Below are 16,469 nucleotides of genomic sequence, written 5' to 3'. Positions count from 1 at the left end.
TACCGATGCTGTCTCGACTCTCCAGTGCCTTGGAACATGACGTATCGCGTACATTAGCAGAATGCCGTCAAAATAAGTGCCTAACACCAATATTCCTTCCACCAAACGTTTTCAGCGAATCCAAAGACAAATTAAATTCAAAAAATTGTTTCCATAAAGAGCAAAATTTTATAATTATTCTAGTAGTCATTTTGATAACCTACGAGATGATTTGGTAAAGTTATGTGTATAGCAAAATAACCTGCTTGGTAATGGAATAGGCACTTTTTTTGACGCCATTCTGATTAGGTAGGTACATTGGTACTTTGTATTTTCAACCCTCTTCAATTTTATGCAAATTCAGTACCTAGTATCAGTAGTATTAATTGCTATTATACTTGAACTGCCACTATTGATTTTATAGCGTGCATAATATATATACGTATTATATTATATAGATTCAATTCTACATAGTTACCCTACTTCTTATACTCACCTTAGGTGCCCATTAGGTATACGCTAGGTAACCTCAAGTTTGATCCTACCTATCCTAGGTAAAACGATAATATCGGAGCAGAGTGGGATTAGGTACCTAGGTTAGGTTAGGTTAGGTACTTCGGTACCTACCTACCCACCAAGATTTTGCTCTGATAGCTTACAATTAATTATTTATCAGTTTCTGAGCTCCGATTCACGATATCGAACCACCCCCGGCATAAAATCAATTGACGAGTTTTCCGAACGCGAACAGTACAATCAATACCGTTACTGTCGCCAATTGAGCTCCTACAAACACAGCCGATATGCCTTAGGTATGCATTCCCTGTTGTCGAGGGCTGTACAGGCGCAGTCTTCGTGTCGGTGTCGACTCTGCCTCCATTCTAGTCATTCGGTTGTACGGCGTACCACGAACATAGCGTCGAGGCGAAAGGTAACCGTTGCCGATATATTCACTGCCTGTTATACAACTATACTTGGCACTGCGACTGTCATTGATGCCCGGAGGAAGGAGCTGAGGAAGCAGGAACTCGACGAGAAGCTGGAGAAGGCCAGGGCCGCATTGGGTAGCTCCGGCGTCCAAAACTCGTCAAGCCAACAAGGTGGAGGGGTTGACAGCCCCGATTCCAGCTTTTTAAATACTTCCACTTCCCACACTTGCAGTGACGGATCGAGAAGGAGAGGTCATATTGGTACCAATGGCCTACTGCAAGAGTTAGGAGTTTTATACGAAATTACTCGACGGCCATTGTCCCGTCCGTCGTGGATGCAAACTCAATTAGAATGGGCGCACGTCGAATCCGCTATCGTCGCGGAGGAACTAGACCCTGGGAATGTTCTTAGAGAACCAAAATCCGATCACCAACTCCGAAGAACGACAGCGACAGTTGTAGAGTTGGTAAATCAGCTCATCGAGCGAAGTCGGACTTACAAGTGCACCCCGAGTCAAGATGCAGAATCCAATGGTTCGGATGATGCTGTTTATGAACAGCTGAAGAATATACTAGAGACATTTCATTATCCAAGTTATAATCAGCCTAGAGAGGACCCCAATTATGCGGCTAGGACTCGATTTCTCCTTGGGGAGTCAATACGGCGTATCTTCAATCACACCGTAGATGTTAAGGAGGTCGTAACCAAGATATGCTTTAATCTCTTAACAGTTGGTGTGCCTCCGAGTATCCACACTTATAACACCTTGATTGCAGGCTTCAACCGGATCCAACGCCCTGATCTTGCGCAGGCGGTTATCGATTCATATATTCACAGGACGACCTGGCCAGCTACCGAGCAAACCGCCGTATGCCTGCTCGATCACTACCGAGGGGTAAACCAGGAAGACGGTATACGTGATATTATCCAACGGATGAGGGGCGTCAGAGGCGATGGCCTACACTTCCGAATTATCGACAAGAAGGCAATCTATACGCGAGACTGGCTAGCGTGGGCTATAGAGAACTGCGCTTCGCGGAAATATGCATATGTCGAACGAATGCGGCGAACGGACACTGTATTTACTAGCATTATTAAAGGTTGGTTATACTGCGGAGAACTCGGCAATGCTAGTATGGCCTTTGTGACGTGCATCCGTTACGGAGGTACGATTGCTATTCAAACGATTCAGGAACTCTTTACGGCATGTCTATCAACGGTCGATTACTCTGCAGCACGGCGGTTGGCGGGAGGATTGGCCAAGAACATACGTAGCTTTGCGACTTGGATTGATTATATCATTCGTCAAGAGTCGATAGATACTTCGCGTCGACTTGTAATGTGCCTCTCAAATCTGGTCGACCTCTGTCGGCTTCCCTTCAGTTTCACGCCCGTCGCTAGATCCTACGATCAGGCTTTGCAGGAGCTCAATTCTCTAATCAAAGTTACTCGGATTGGGCTAGAAGTGGAAGCGGCGGCAAATTTATATGCGGCCATGTTGGCAGAAATTACTTCGAGTGGTCCATTAGTTAGCCGGCTCGATAAAGCTCTTGCTACGCTCGAGTTAGCTCAGGAGAGCAGGCAAAAAGCGGCAAGGTCGCTCGCTCATTTCGGCAGGCTGGCAGAACTTGTTTCTATTGAAAGGAGGTTCCGCGATCTCGAGACAAGGATCAAGAACACGACGGCTTTAGCAAAGGCTACTATTCTTAAAATTAAGACGGGATATGAGCTTGACCCTTCTGCAATCCTCACTTCTAAGCAGGAATCTTCAATTTGGTATCAACGGGAGTATTTCCTTTGGTATCAGCGGGTCCGTCATGATTCACTTGTCAATGCCCTGCAAAACATTCAAATCAGCCTGGGTCCAATGACAAAAGATGATATAAGGTCACAGCTTCTTCGACGGCTGCCTGATCCTATATTATCGAGAAGATTAGGGGACTCTGGCCATCCAGAGAATCTGGCTATAAGGGCATTGACAAGTTTTTATGCATCGGGCATGACACATACCAATGAGCTTGAAGTCGGCTTTTCTAGCGCGCCCATAGGCCAACTAGAGCGAGAGCTTACCAACATCGAAAACACGATCAGAGCTATATTGTTTGCTCATCTTAGTGGTGATACCCAGAGGAAGCTTAGGTTCCAGTATCCAAATTTTTACAAAATGCCCTTCAAGAAACTTTATAAATACCAACTGCGGAGGACCATCTTTAAGGAAGTCATACAGCGAACTGGCGAGAAACTACTAGGGATATCAGGAGGTCTTGTCCAAGTTAAAAAGAATTTTTCTGGTCTTGCTGCGGCGCACCCAGACAGTAAAGGGGGTATGCCTTTAGATGACCTAAATGCTGGGCTGGGCGCAGCGGGTTCGTCTGGGTTGCGTGACGCCACTCTTCCCTTATCCGCGTTAGGATGAGGGGTGAGAATGAGATATGTCCTGCAAAGCGGAGGGGAGGGTCTTAATCGGATCCCGGGGAAGCTTGGCACAGAATCAAGGGAGTCTTGAGCCAAACCTCTATCCCTATCCCCTTGTACCTATATAGAACAACGATACCTACCTACCTAGATTACCTTAGGTAGGTAATGTGTACAACTTAAGTCGTCAACTGATCTTATGCTCGCTCGGTTGCGGCATAGTAATGTGCCCATTAATAGCCACGGCTACGATCCTGGCTCCAGTCCCGATACCGGATTCCAAAATAAGAAATACCTAACCTCCATCGTTCGAGGTACATCTCTATGTGCCTTGTCTTCTTACGCTAATATCTGCCATCTATCAGAACCAGTTAGGATAGGCGATCAGGTGGCTGTTGAGTGCGTTATTAGGTGTGTACCTAACCTAACCTAAGGGTCTGCGGGATTATCTTTCGAAAGATACTAACGCCGAGACATGGAATCCGTCCATGCATAAACATCCCATCGCCATCGCAGACATGCTAAAGGTCAGTAGGTACCTAGGTAGGTAAGTGCATCCAGTACACTCACTATTACTATTATATGCCCCGATGTCCTACGTGATAAGTCAATACACACAGATGGCACGGTAACATTATATTGCTCAGGTCAACACGGCGGGTAATTGTTCACCGGATTATATTTTCAAGGTAGGTAGAGAGTACTTACCTAGGTAACTTTAAAGATATCTGCGTCATGATAAAAAAGTATGGAGCTTATTTGATAGTTGATCATGATGCATGTATGGCGGAGCCTCCGTATTACATTCCCGCATTTACCTAGGTACCTCCTCCTAGGTACAAGTTGCATAAACTCAGGGTTCTTATGAACGTGGCCGTGGGATTAAAAGTATTTATAAGTATAATTGTCAAGTAATCAGCGTGAAGATATACTTTATAGGTACAGCTATTGGAGAGCGCCTACGTACCTAGGTAGCAAATGCTCGGACTGGTGGATGTGGCATCGTAAATGTTTCCGACCAGCCAATCAGACATCTACATCTACATCACGTCTCCCCGTAGCAAGGATCTACTGGCCCCCCTTCGAGATTCCACAACTTCACAAGCCAACTAAAAACTTAATTATTCCAACCTCACCGCCCGGGAAAATATTAAAAAATATAAAAAAATATAAAAAATAAAATAAAAAGCGGAGCTTTTTCGATGGTCTTTGACGGCCTGGACGGGTTGATCTAAAGCTTACTGCGTCACTAGAGACAGCATGAAGCTGCGTAACTGGTCCATTAAGAGCCCATTGGGAAGATACCAGGTTCAAAGCATTAAGGGTCCGGCTGCATTCTGCTCTTTCCCCTCCATACCTCTTACTACATAGAGGTATGGTCATGGTTCACTTCTCGCATGTGTTTCCAAGCTTCTTCCCAGACTCTACCATAAACAGGTACCTCCTACTGCAATACACGTCGACGCCGGGACGTTTTGCGGTGTAAAAAAAAGAAAAAGTCTATTAAGTAGCATTGGTCCTTACCTTTTTTTACCCCTTTATACTAAGAGGTACTATATAAGGTAACTGTTGTTACCTGGCTTAGATCTTAGTTTTTTTTTTTCTTCTTACGTTTGCCACCCTCGAGGGAAGTATCATTTTCGACTTTGACAACACTAAAAAATAAAAAAAAAACCTAGTAAACGTCAATGGACCTAAACATTGGCCTTCGACAGCAAGAAGTTCAGTCAACAGGCTATTCATAATATCTACCGAGCCACGTAACATCGTTCGTATGATCTCGAGTAACCCGAGCGACCGTTGCTATCTAAAGTACCTATAACATACCTACCTCCTAGGTACTACCTTTGGTACTTTTGGCTTAAAATCATATTGTTTGCTTAGCAGCTATTTTCTTTTTCTTCTCTACAGCTGTTAACAATATTATACCTAAATTCGTCCAGTTTAGAGCGCTAAGTTGATGTAAGTCAGGTACACTTACTTCTCTGGGGACGATTGATGGTCACGAAAATAACTTCAAAGCTAATGGATTACTTTTTATTCGACATCAGTCACTCCATCGAGTTAATCATAGTCATTTTCGCTACTTGACCAGAGTTTACTTCTACTTCTATTTAACTCGCAAATTTCTTACCTCTATTCTGCCGGATCAGCCTTTCTTCTTTATTGTAAGGCCATACGCTATACTCCATACGCCATACGCCCATCTACCCACTGGGGAAAGACAGGCGCAAGATGAAGTTCGGAAGAAAGTAAGGCTCACTAGCATATATTACGGCCCTGCCCTAAATTCCGCGGATAAGCGCTGACACCTTTTTATAGTTTACCTCGTAACGAAGTCCCCGAGTGGTCATCTTCGTATATCGATTACAAGGGATTGAAAAAGTTGATTAAGGCGGCTACGAACGCCGCAAATGCGGGAGAGGATGTAGATCTAGCAGGTGGGCTAACTTCTCGACACTACGTCGAAACCCTTTGCAACCCCCTAACCTGATATGCACAGAGTTTTTCTTCGCTCTGGACCGTAACCTCGAAGATGTCGACACCTTCTACAACAAGAAGTTCGCCGAGGCCCATCGTCGTATCAAGCTTCTCGAGGATAGGTACGGTAGAAGCCCGGGCGTCGTCGCGGAGTTGGACGAACAGGAAAGTGAGGAGCTTATGGGAGCTTTGCTCGAGCTTCGAAACCAGCTCCGCAATTTACAGTGGTTTGGCGAAATAAATCGCAGAGGCTTTGTTAAGATTACAAAAAAGCTCGATAAAAAAGTACCGAACACGACCACCCAGCAGCGATACATCACGACCAAGGTCGACCCTAAACCGTTCGCCAAGGATACCACGGTTGTACGACTAATCAATGAAATTAACAAGTGGCTCTCCGCGCTTGGAGATGCGCAGAACTTCGACGATGCTAAGTCGGATAAGTCTACGCGCTCGGTGCGTTCGCTCGGAAGAGTGACCACGAAGGCCATGTTAAATGTTGCGCAGCCTGTTTTGGACCAGTTAGACGCCGCGATTCGCAAGGACGATGTCGCGACGTTGCAAAGTAGCTTGGCAAGCGAAAAGCTGGTGGTATCCGAGCAGGCTTCTCAGGAAATAGTACTTAATCTCCTGCAGCGTTCCATTTCCGCCCGGTCGAAGGCTTGCCTTGCCTATCTTCTGGGGAAAACCAAGACGCTAGACGAGCCAGGGGACATAAATGAGCGGAACTGCGTCCACCGCCTAGTTATCCACATCGGTCGGAGTAAATCATCACAAGTTAGCGATCTAGAACCTAACGCCGTCTCGCTTCCGATAAAGTCTCACTTTCATAGCCACTATGTTGCGCCACCCCAGACTAACGGTTCCACGACGGTACGACCAGCAAACGGCAGCGAGACGCAATTATTGAGCAAAGACGACGAGACAGTACAGCTTTTGTGCTATCTTCTTGATTCCCTCCAAGGGGAGCAGCGCCGTGCGTTGATAGCTAAGGACTCGCTAGAACGTATACCTCTGCATTATGCGGCGCAATTTGGTATCGTCGTACTCTGCCAGGTTGTCATGGCGAAAATGCAGGAATGGGGACAGTTCAACGTTGAAGATGGAATTGATGCTCCCCAGTGGCAAGATAAAGAAGGAAATGCGCCGCTCCACCTTGCAGTTATAGGGGGTCATCCATTGACTACAAAGTGCCTTTTGCAGGGAGAGAGTTGGCAGGGTCCGACCCATTCAGAGGGAGCTGCCAGGAAATCCGTGTCCCAATCGAGCGCTGTGCTGGCACTGGCCACGAAAGCAAACTTCGTATACATCGTACGATTGCTTGTGGAGGCCGGCATAGATATCAACTGGCAGGACGAAACAGGGGAGACCGCGTTGCATATTGCTGCTAGATTTGGACATGTTGAGTGCGCCAAGATCCTAATTGAGGGTTCGCCCGAGCAGAAGGTGAAGTTGGAGTTGGCAGAGAAGTCGTTCGCATGGACTCCTCTACACATATCAGCCGTGGATGGCCATCTTCCCGTAGCGCAATTGCTAGTGGAAGCCGGAGCGGATGTTGGGAAAACAGACTCGTTTGGGTGGACCGCCAAGGAGCACGCAGCTTTACGAGGACATCTGAATATTGCGAATCTACTCGCGGAACATGAAACTAGCTCACCATCCCCGAAAAGCGCGGAGGAAACTCAAGCGCAGCCTCCGGTCTCGTCCTCCCCTCCAGAAACTTCGTCTCTGGAAGACCGAAAATCAGATGGGAGCACCCGGATCACGGAGCCTATTAAATCTTTCGGTCATCGTTATCTGAAAGATAGCAGCCTTGTGATGGTGAGCTTAGGATCTATGGATATGCGTAGAAATATCGAGGCTGTTAAGCTCGATCGGGTCCCTTTGGCAGCAGCACATACGAACCAACTGGATACGGCCCTATCCATCGTAGTTTCAGCACACGGGGCTCAGGGGGAACCAACTATCGTCGATCTACCGGTCCATGAAAACATATCTACTGAACCGATCTTGTTTACTACTTCAGATGCCTCAAACGTTAGGCTGCTCTTCGATATAGTGCCTACCTATTCCGGTAATGAGAAGAACAAGATTGGCCGCGCGGTAGCATTACTATCATCAGTCCGCCCGTCACTTGGGACGAAACGAATGAACCTCCAGGGCGATGTGTGCGTACCGATCTTGGGAGCAAATCTAGAAGTTATCGGGGCCGTCAACTTTAACTTCCTCATCATTACGCCATTCTCACATCCAAACATGGAAATCAACTCGCACCAGACGTATTGGAAGAAACTGTCTTCTACTATGGTCTTCGGGCATCGTGGACTTGGCAAGAATTTCCTTGAGAATAAATCCCTCCAGTTAGGTGAAAATACCGTCTCATCATTCATTGCCGCGGCCAACTTGGGAGCTCATTATGTTGAATTCGATGTCCAGCTCACTAAAGATCATGTGCCTGTCATCTATCACGATTTCTTAGTGAGCGAGACAGGTATAGATGCACCGGTTCATACGCTAACCCTGGAGCAATTCCTTCATATCAATAACGAGTCACAGCCGCGATCTGGAAAAGAATCGCCCGATAAGAATGGGGACAATACCAATGGCAACGGTGCAAAAGATCCCGGAACCAGGCAAAGATCTCTTTCCGTGGACCTGGCCAAGGGCGTGAAGAACAACCTCGACGAGCGCATGAAATACACGCTCAATTTCAAGAAGAAGGGCTACAAAGCGAATACCCGAGGCAATTTCGTCCAAGCACCGTTTGCCACGCTCGAGGAGCTCTTCAAAAAGATACCGGAAAACGTGGGGTTCAACATCGAGATGAAGTACCCGATGCTGCTGGAGAGCGAGAAGGAGGACATGGACACGTACGCGATCGAGCTGAACTCGTTCTGCGACACGGTCCTGAACAAGGTGTACGACCTGACGCGGAACCGGCACATCATCTTCAGCAGCTTCAACCCGGACATATGCCTGTGCCTGAGCTTCAAGCAGCCGAGCATCCCGATTCTATTCTTGACGGACGCGGGCAGCGAGGAGGTGAGCGACATCCGGGCCAGCAGCCTCCAGGAGGCGATCCGGTTCGCGAGCCGCTGGAACCTGCTGGGCATCGTGAGCAACGCCGAGGTGTTCGTCAACAGCCCCCGGCTGGTCAAGGTGGTGAAGCAAACCGGGTTGATCTGCGTCAGCTACGGGGTTCAGAATAATGATCCTACTTTGGTCCAGGCAAGTTTTTTCTTCTTTTTTTCTTTTCTTCTTCTCCTTCTCCTTTTTTATATATGAAATTCTCATCATGAGGAATTGGTTAATACACCTCCATATAAAAAAGTAAGTGAGCTAGATGCTAACGATTATTTTACTATTGTAGCGACAAGTCAAAGAAGGCATCGATGCGGTGATCGTGGACAATGTCCTTGCGATTCGTCGGGGATTGACGAAGGGTGATTGATCAAGACTGAACATTGCATATATCGATCGGGTAGGTTGTTAGACCTATTAGACCTTGCTAGACTTGTTAGACTTGATAATGAGTACCTAAGGTAGAGATATATGTTAAGATATTAAATTAAGACTATCTTTGCAGGCAGTTTGGTGATGACTTGTTTGTTTTGTGTTGACCTGGATATTACTATACTATATCTTGTAGTGTGTTGAGGCTAAAAGGTAAGTAAGTATAGGATGGGCTCTTATTAGTAGAGGTAGAGGTAGAGGCACTAATCTACCCTGACGGTTGACCTAATACCTATACTAGTGTCACATCCACTAAGTAGTACCTAGAAATCGTATGTTAGGTGCTTACAGGTATTGTGCACGAATGGTATACCCACTATCTTTGAAGCTAAATAAATTCTAGAATGGGACGCCGTTGTATCCACGTGGGTGATCCCACTGTGACGACATTCTAAGAACCGTACGTAACTGGAAGGGTTACCTACTGCAGATAACGGCGATAAGGGATAACAATAGTCTTCTACCCGTAACTGAGCAAATTGTTGAACTAAAATATGTGCTTAAGCACATCCGGTTCTAAACTTTCGCCGAAGACCGGCTGATTTGGTAAGAACAGCCCAGCAACCTGCCACCTGCCACCTGCCCGGGGGGATCACATCACCAACGTAGACCAAATCTGAGATTCGCCGCATTTTTCCTTCAACTTCTAATTCTAGTGACTGCAACTTCAAGGCATTGCAATTCCCGTTCGAGGAGAATGCGGCCTCCTCTTCAGTCACCAATCAGAAGCTGATCGCTCTCCCCTTTCCTTAGATTTATTTCTATTCAATCAGGCAAATTTTACGTTGAGAAATCAGTGGCGGCCTTTCTATTTCTATCTAATTCTTGGTTTCGCCGCCACTCTTTGCGCATATTAACATCCATCAAACTATCCTTCAACACCGTCAATGCGAGCAACTATTATCCTTCCTACACTGACTGACCAAGCGCGAACTTGAGCCGAGTCGCCATGGCGTTTCAAACGTCAGCTCTGCCGAGCATCGCGGCGGCGACTACGGAACTATGGCCATCAATATTGAACACATTGACGGTATCATTCCGAGCCCCAGCGTTGCCGCCTTCGAATCTGAAATCACCCCGAGCCCGAAAAGTCGAATCAGATCTTCAACAGGCGCATGCCCATGCCCAACCAAATCCCTCTTCGGTTAATCCCAAGTTTGAACTTCCCGAGTTTCTTCGAGATGCCAAACTCGATGCCCGTCTCATGCCTACCACCTCTGTAAAGAATATTCCCGCTCCGTTCGATATCCGCTCCTCCATTTCGAGTATGCAGCGTACCGCACTCATTGCGGCGAATCCGGTGGTACATCGCCTATACCCGCAGTATCTATCGCTCCGCTCTATGTCAACGGCTGCTACTCCACGTATGTTCTCGAACCAGGTTACGAAGATGAATCTACCCCAGCGTAGATCATTTCAAACTTCTGGATTGCCTAGGAACCTGCTTGCCCACATGGAAGAAGCTGCCAATAAGAACCCGACCAGTCCTACTGCCCAGAATGCATTCTATCAGGCCTTATTGAAAGCTAATATGCCCGCTATTATCGTTGAGAGATACCAGTCTGGACGCTTCGCAACGAATGCTGCAGCAACCGAGGCTTATCATAAGGCGTTGAACATGCTAACTCCGAACGTTGGTCAAGGAATTCCAGATGAGGATGTGAATCAAACTGTTAAGAACTTACCGGGAAATCTGACTCCTACCCAAGTCCAAGCTGTCTCTCAGGCTCTTGCTGCTCGATCTCGCGGTGGTAACTTGGCTGTCTCCAAGGGTGGCCAAGCTACTAGTGGTAAAGACGGTCCTATTCATGTTGTCGTCGACGAGACTCTCGGTGGCAGTGTCTTTCGCTGGGTTAAATTCCTCCTGTGGTTTTGTCTCTTCACCTACCTTAGTCTAGTCGTTGTAACCATGCTTATCGATGTATTGAGCATTCTGAAACGACCTTCAGGCCGAGTCGATAGCGAAGTCAAGGCGGAAGTCCAGAAAACTCGATTCTCAGACGTCCACGGTGCTGACGAAGCCAAGGAAGAACTGCAAGAGATGGTCGAATTTCTGCGCAACCCCGAAAAGTTTTCCCAGCTAGGTGGTAAGCTTCCCAAAGGTATTCTGCTGGTTGGCCCTCCTGGTACCGGAAAGACTCTTCTTGCAAGGGCAGTTGCTGGCGAGGCTGGTGTCCCGTTCTTCTACATGTCAGGTAGTGAATTCGACGAAGTTTACGTTGGCGTAGGCGCGAAGAGGGTTCGAGACCTTTTCGCGGCTGCTAAGTCTAAATCGCCTGCTATCGTCTTCATCGACGAACTCGATGCCATAGGAGGTCGCCGCAATGCGCGCGACGCGGCATATGTGAAGCAGACCCTGAACCAGCTCCTTACTGAACTCGACGGATTCGATCAGAGCACCGGCGTTATCATCATCGGAGCCACCAACTTCCCTGAATCACTCGACAAGGCTCTTACTCGACCAGGTCGTTTTGATCGCCACGTTGTTGTTGACCTACCCGATGTTCGCGGTCGTCTTGCCATCCTTCAGCACCACGCCAAGAAGATCAAGGCTGCTGCGGACGTTGATCTCCAGGCTATTGCCCAAGGTACTTCTGGACTCTCTGGCGCCGAACTCGAAAACATTGTCAATCAAGCTGCTGTTCACGCGAGCAAGGTCAAAGCCCCTTGGGTCCGCAAGGAAGATTTCGATTGGGCGAAGGATAGAGTTATTATGGGTGCCGAGCGAAGGACTATGGTTATCAGTGCCGAAGAGAAGGAAATGACAGCTTATCACGAGGCCGGCCACGCGCTTGTCAACCTACTGACCAAGGGTTCCGCTACGAGCTTGTACAAGGTCACCGTTCTCCCTCGTGCTCGAACGCTCGGACACACAGCCTTTCTTCCGGAGATGGATAAGTATTCCTACACTATTAGCAATTACCTAGCCCGGATTGATATTGCCCTGGGAGGCAAACTTGCTGAAGAGATTGTTTACGGAGTTAACCAGGTTACCAGTGGCGCATCATCGGTAAGGATGGATCCCTTCGCTTTCTTTTGGTTTCGAGTATGGATTTGTACTAATTACATCAATACAGGATCTTCAAGCAGCAACAGCTGTCGCTTTCGACATGGTCGCAAGCTTGGGCATGTCTTCTAAGCTCGGAAACATGGAGTACGGAAGCCGATACGAAACTCTGAGCAGCGAAACCAGAGCCCAAGTTGAGTCTGAAGTTCAGCGTACACTGAATGAAGCCTACGAGCGAGCTCGGAAACTCCTAATAACCCATCGCAAGGAACTTGACCTACTGGCTAAGGCGTTAGTCGAGTACGAAACGCTAAGCAAAGAGGAGGTTGAGAAAGTCATCCGTGGTGAGCGGTTGACCAACCGCATTGCTGTTCCAAAGGGTCCCATGGCTATCCCGTCATCTGCTTTGCCTCCAGCGCCGGGCGAACTGGGCCCCCCTGCTCCGGGAAGGGGTGACAGCGGACCACCTCCGCCGCCGGTTCCGCCGGCGCCGAACGGACTCGCCCCGAAAAGTCTTCCTGCCGGTGGTCCGAACGAGAAACAGGATAGCTAATCTAGTTGCTCTTAGTAGCTTATCTAAGTATATTATATCTCGATACCCGGCTTCCGTTGAAGATGAGATAGAGGCACGCGGCCGGCTATTACTAGGCATAGTGACGAGCGCGAGACATTCCTGATTGTGTTGGGCGGCCTTGCCATATAAGCACTTTCTATGTACAGCGCACTTGATATAGCAAGCGCGGGGGGAAGATAAAGGGGGAGAGAGAACCGTACTAGAAGCATTGACTATAGCCTATGGCCTACTAGAAAGTAAGATGATGGAGGCCCGCGAAGGCCGCCGGACGTCTGTATTAGCGTACCCTGTTGGGTATAGTATGCATTACTGTTACCTAACGTTGTTTTTTTTATAATCAAAAAAGGGTCATTGACAGATAGAGACAAATAGGCAGACAGACCTATACCTATCTCGTTTTTTTTTTCTTTTGGTGTAGGCGTACGTCATGTCGCTTGATGAGAAAAAGAAACATGAGGCACACCGTGTAAAATAAGTGTAACTTTGGAAAAGGAGGATTTAGGTATAAAAAGCTCGGTATTTGCTTGCTGCTTGTCTCGGTGGAAGAGAGAAGCTTGGTAGAAAAATCCCACCTTATGTTTATTAGAAGGGTATCGTGAATCTTGCTTGCTTGCTGGGGTGCTTCGTTATGTTACTACCTAACTTACCTATAGGATGGACTGAATAGCCTTGTTTTATATAAAGTCAAAGACGAGATGTCTTTTTGTGCGCTTATAGGTTACCTGTCACCAACCACACCGAAGAATGTCACGTCAAGCTTCAGCCCCCTTCCCCACCGCCCCCCAACGTAACTTGACGTCTAGAGTTTCATTCCAATGAGTCATGTAAGCGCTGCAACCGATTTTTTATAGAGTAGGTACCTTAGGTAGAGATATCTATGCATCCTGTATGGTTAGTAAGAAATGTATACCCCCCGGTATGTCTACCTACCTATAGCCTACTAATCTGAGTAAGAATTTGGGGCAGTGACGATTTTAGAGATGTCAAGAAAACTAGAGTGTAGGAGGCCTACTCTCGCCGGAAGCCCAGTTCCGCTTCTTGGCTGCGCTTTAATATATCTAGCCTAATGACATGACATACTCATGTAATAGTTGACAGAATCCGTCGCTTGTCTACCCTATCTAGTACTATTAATACATACAATACCTACCTACCTACCTACCTACTTGTTTCGACACGATACATAAGTCGACAGCAAGGCGCCGACGCCATGGCAGCCGCTGACGACCTATTCGGGCTCGTGATCGCGGCCCTGGTAATCGACAGCGCAGCCCTCGGGCTTCGCTCCTGGGTCCGGCTCAGAGTCCAGCGCTTCTTCGGATACGACGATGCGGTCCTCTGCTTCTTGTTTGTATGCGCCCCCTAACGTAGATGCCATACATATCTCCCAATTCACCACCACCACCACCACCCCCTTTTACTAATATCACGGATTGTCTGTTAAGCTCGGGTATATTTTCTTTTCCGCATTTACCTTCGCCGCCTTGCATTACGGATACGGCGTTGCTGCAGCTGAGCCATGGCATGATTCGCAGAAGGCTTTTCAGGTATGTTGTCCCATCCTGTCCCGCAACCCGTAGCCCGTCGTCAACTCGAGAGGGAATTCCTAACTTCGTCCGCCTAGTCTTTCTTCGCCGGCCAGCTCTGCTACGTGCTCGCGACGGCGCTATTCAAGACCGGCGTCGCCCTGGTCCTGTTTCGAATCGATATCCGGAGGTCCATCCGGCGTATCCTAGTCGTCTCGATGACCGTCGTCCTGGTCGTCGTGCTCATGTCCTTCTTCTTGCTGGCCTTCCAGTGCCGCCCGATGTCGCTGAACTGGGGCGTCGGCAACGGGTCCTGCTTCCAGTGGGAGACCGTCAGGAGGACGGGCATCGCGCTCTCCGTGGTCGACGTCGCGTCCAATTGGCTTTATTCGTTCCTGCCGATCGCAATGCTGTATAATGTCCAGATGAGCAATCGTCTCAAAATCTCGGTTATAATTATACTTGGAATAGGTTTTTTGTAAGTTCTTTTTTTTTCTCCTTTTTTTATACAAATTGGCAGTTTCTTCACTTGCTCTAGATAATAGTCCTCTTACCAGCGGTGCAGAAGCAGCATTGCTACGGTCGTCCGATGCAAGTACATACTAAACGCCAGCGACCGCCAAGAATTGCTGGGAAGGTTCCGCGAGGTCGAGAACAACCTCTTGGTGATACTGTGGTCTCACGTCGAGATTTTTCTGGCGATCCTGGCGAGCTCGTTTGTCGCGCTGCGCCCGCTTTTACGGCATGCGAACGAAGCTATATTAGACCAGCGGCGCCAGAGAGGATCCGGCGAGCAGCAGGAGTCATTGGGCATGGAAAGGCTATCGCGACTTGAGGGAGATACCAGCTTGGAAGGAAGCCAAGTGGCTATTATCAAACATCACTCAGGGGCCACATTGTCGAATGGCCCAATGATAGTGGCTAGGTAGTACCAGTAACTGCATCACCAGTAGAGTTTGGAATTGATTCTTCCCAGCTTGGGCTTGGGGACTTGTTCACCCCATGTTGTCGCCCCTCTGATCTTCCAGTTAGGTTTGTATACTGGTAGATCAACATAACAACTGGAGCCCCTAACGAGTTAACTACCTACCACACCACCTAAACCCCGAGGCTAAATCGGATATCGTGGTCGGCGACCTCCATATTTATTGCTGCTGGTCTTACGCGATACAGCGGTGGCAGTAGTGTCAGCCCCAGCCTAACGCAATATTGCAGCAATTAATTTATCCACTAGGTACTCGGTATGCCGACTGGGCGGGAAGATGAGTAAGATCTAGCTCTTGTGGCGTAGGCTTTATATCCAGGCAGAGTCGCATCAATGAACAACGCAGGCTGCGGATAAACAAATTAGTCAAGCTTACAGTGATCTATCATTCTTGTGCGCAGACTTCGCTGAAAACCTCACCAAAACGCATCAACTTGACTTTACGATTAAAACATATAGAAAAAATGGGGAAAATAGATTCCTAAGTCGAGCCGTATAATTCACATTTAAATTGATTATTTCGGATTTAACTATTGTAACATAAATTGTTTGGCAAGCTTCGCGTTGAGGGATATTCGAGAAAACGTACATACTCCCCACCAATAAGTTCGTCTATTTGTTAGTTAGAACGGATACTTTTCTCAACTTCTGCCCTGTTCTATACAGTCAATCTAACTTGGATTAAACCACCACTGTAATGATTATACACCACTTATATATCTTTATCCAAAATCCAAAATCGTGTATTTTTACTATTTATTTTAACCCTATAACCACCTTGTAAAGTTGGGATGTTTTAATGAGGCTATAGTGGAGTATGCGGATAAGATTGGTAGGTTATTGTACAGCTTAGCTACAGCTATGAAGCCTTGTATTGTACGAACATTGCAGACCTATGCCTAGCCGATATCTTTATCTCTGTAGTACTCGAGACATTCTCCTAGACTCATCGAGCAAGCTCGACGCTTGTCGGCCTGCGCTCGCATGAAAAAAAGAAAAAAAAAAGGGGTTCGAGGATCGCGTCTGCTAGCTCTCTCGGTCGTGGGCTCGCATGCTTTG

The 16,469-nt window shown here is 47.5% G+C and overlaps 4 protein-coding genes across 4 annotated transcripts; all 4 read left to right on the top strand.

The window, feature by feature from the left end:
• The first annotated feature begins 456 nt into the window (after positions 1-456).
• Positions 457-3,424, top strand: F4812DRAFT_200439 (uncharacterized protein). The gene has a single exon (XM_047930223.1). It carries the CDS (start codon positions 794-796, stop codon positions 3,323-3,325), a length of 2,532 nt encoding a protein of 843 aa, XP_047794273.1. The 5' UTR covers positions 457-793; the 3' UTR covers positions 3,326-3,424.
• Positions 3,425-5,644: 2,220 nt separating this feature from the next.
• F4812DRAFT_200421 (glycerophosphodiester phosphodiesterase GDE1) lies at positions 5,645-9,549 on the top strand. Its single transcript, XM_047930222.1, has one exon. The coding sequence runs from the start codon at positions 5,986-5,988 to the stop codon at positions 9,088-9,090; it is 3,105 nt and encodes a 1,034-aa protein (XP_047794272.1). The 5' UTR covers positions 5,645-5,985; the 3' UTR covers positions 9,091-9,549.
• A 1,159-nt stretch (positions 9,550-10,708) lies between these two features.
• F4812DRAFT_449763 (ATP-dependent metallopeptidase Hfl) lies at positions 10,709-12,878 on the top strand (the record flags this gene model as incomplete). Its single annotated transcript, XM_047936009.1, has 2 exons — positions 10,709-12,328; positions 12,396-12,878. The coding sequence occupies 2 exons, from the start codon at positions 10,709-10,711 to the stop codon at positions 12,876-12,878; spliced, it is 2,103 nt and encodes a 700-aa protein (XP_047794271.1).
• Positions 12,879-13,907: 1,029 nt separating this feature from the next.
• Positions 13,908-15,597, top strand: F4812DRAFT_200396 (uncharacterized protein). The gene is made up of 4 exons (XM_047930221.1): positions 13,908-14,250; positions 14,345-14,446; positions 14,524-14,903; positions 14,991-15,597. The coding sequence occupies exons 1-4, from the start codon at positions 14,110-14,112 to the stop codon at positions 15,352-15,354; spliced, it is 987 nt and encodes a 328-aa protein (XP_047794270.1). The 5' UTR covers positions 13,908-14,109; the 3' UTR covers positions 15,355-15,597.
• Positions 15,598-16,469: the final 872 nt, after the last annotated feature.

This window comes from Daldinia caldariorum (genome assembly GCF_022478825.1).
Source record: "Daldinia caldariorum strain CBS 122874 unplaced genomic scaffold F4812scaffold_2, whole genome shotgun sequence".
In the NCBI taxonomy this organism is placed as follows: domain Eukaryota; kingdom Fungi; phylum Ascomycota; class Sordariomycetes; order Xylariales; family Hypoxylaceae; genus Daldinia; species Daldinia caldariorum.
The sequence above is the reverse complement of the archived record's forward strand: the minus strand, read 5'-3'. Positions and strand labels throughout refer to the sequence as shown.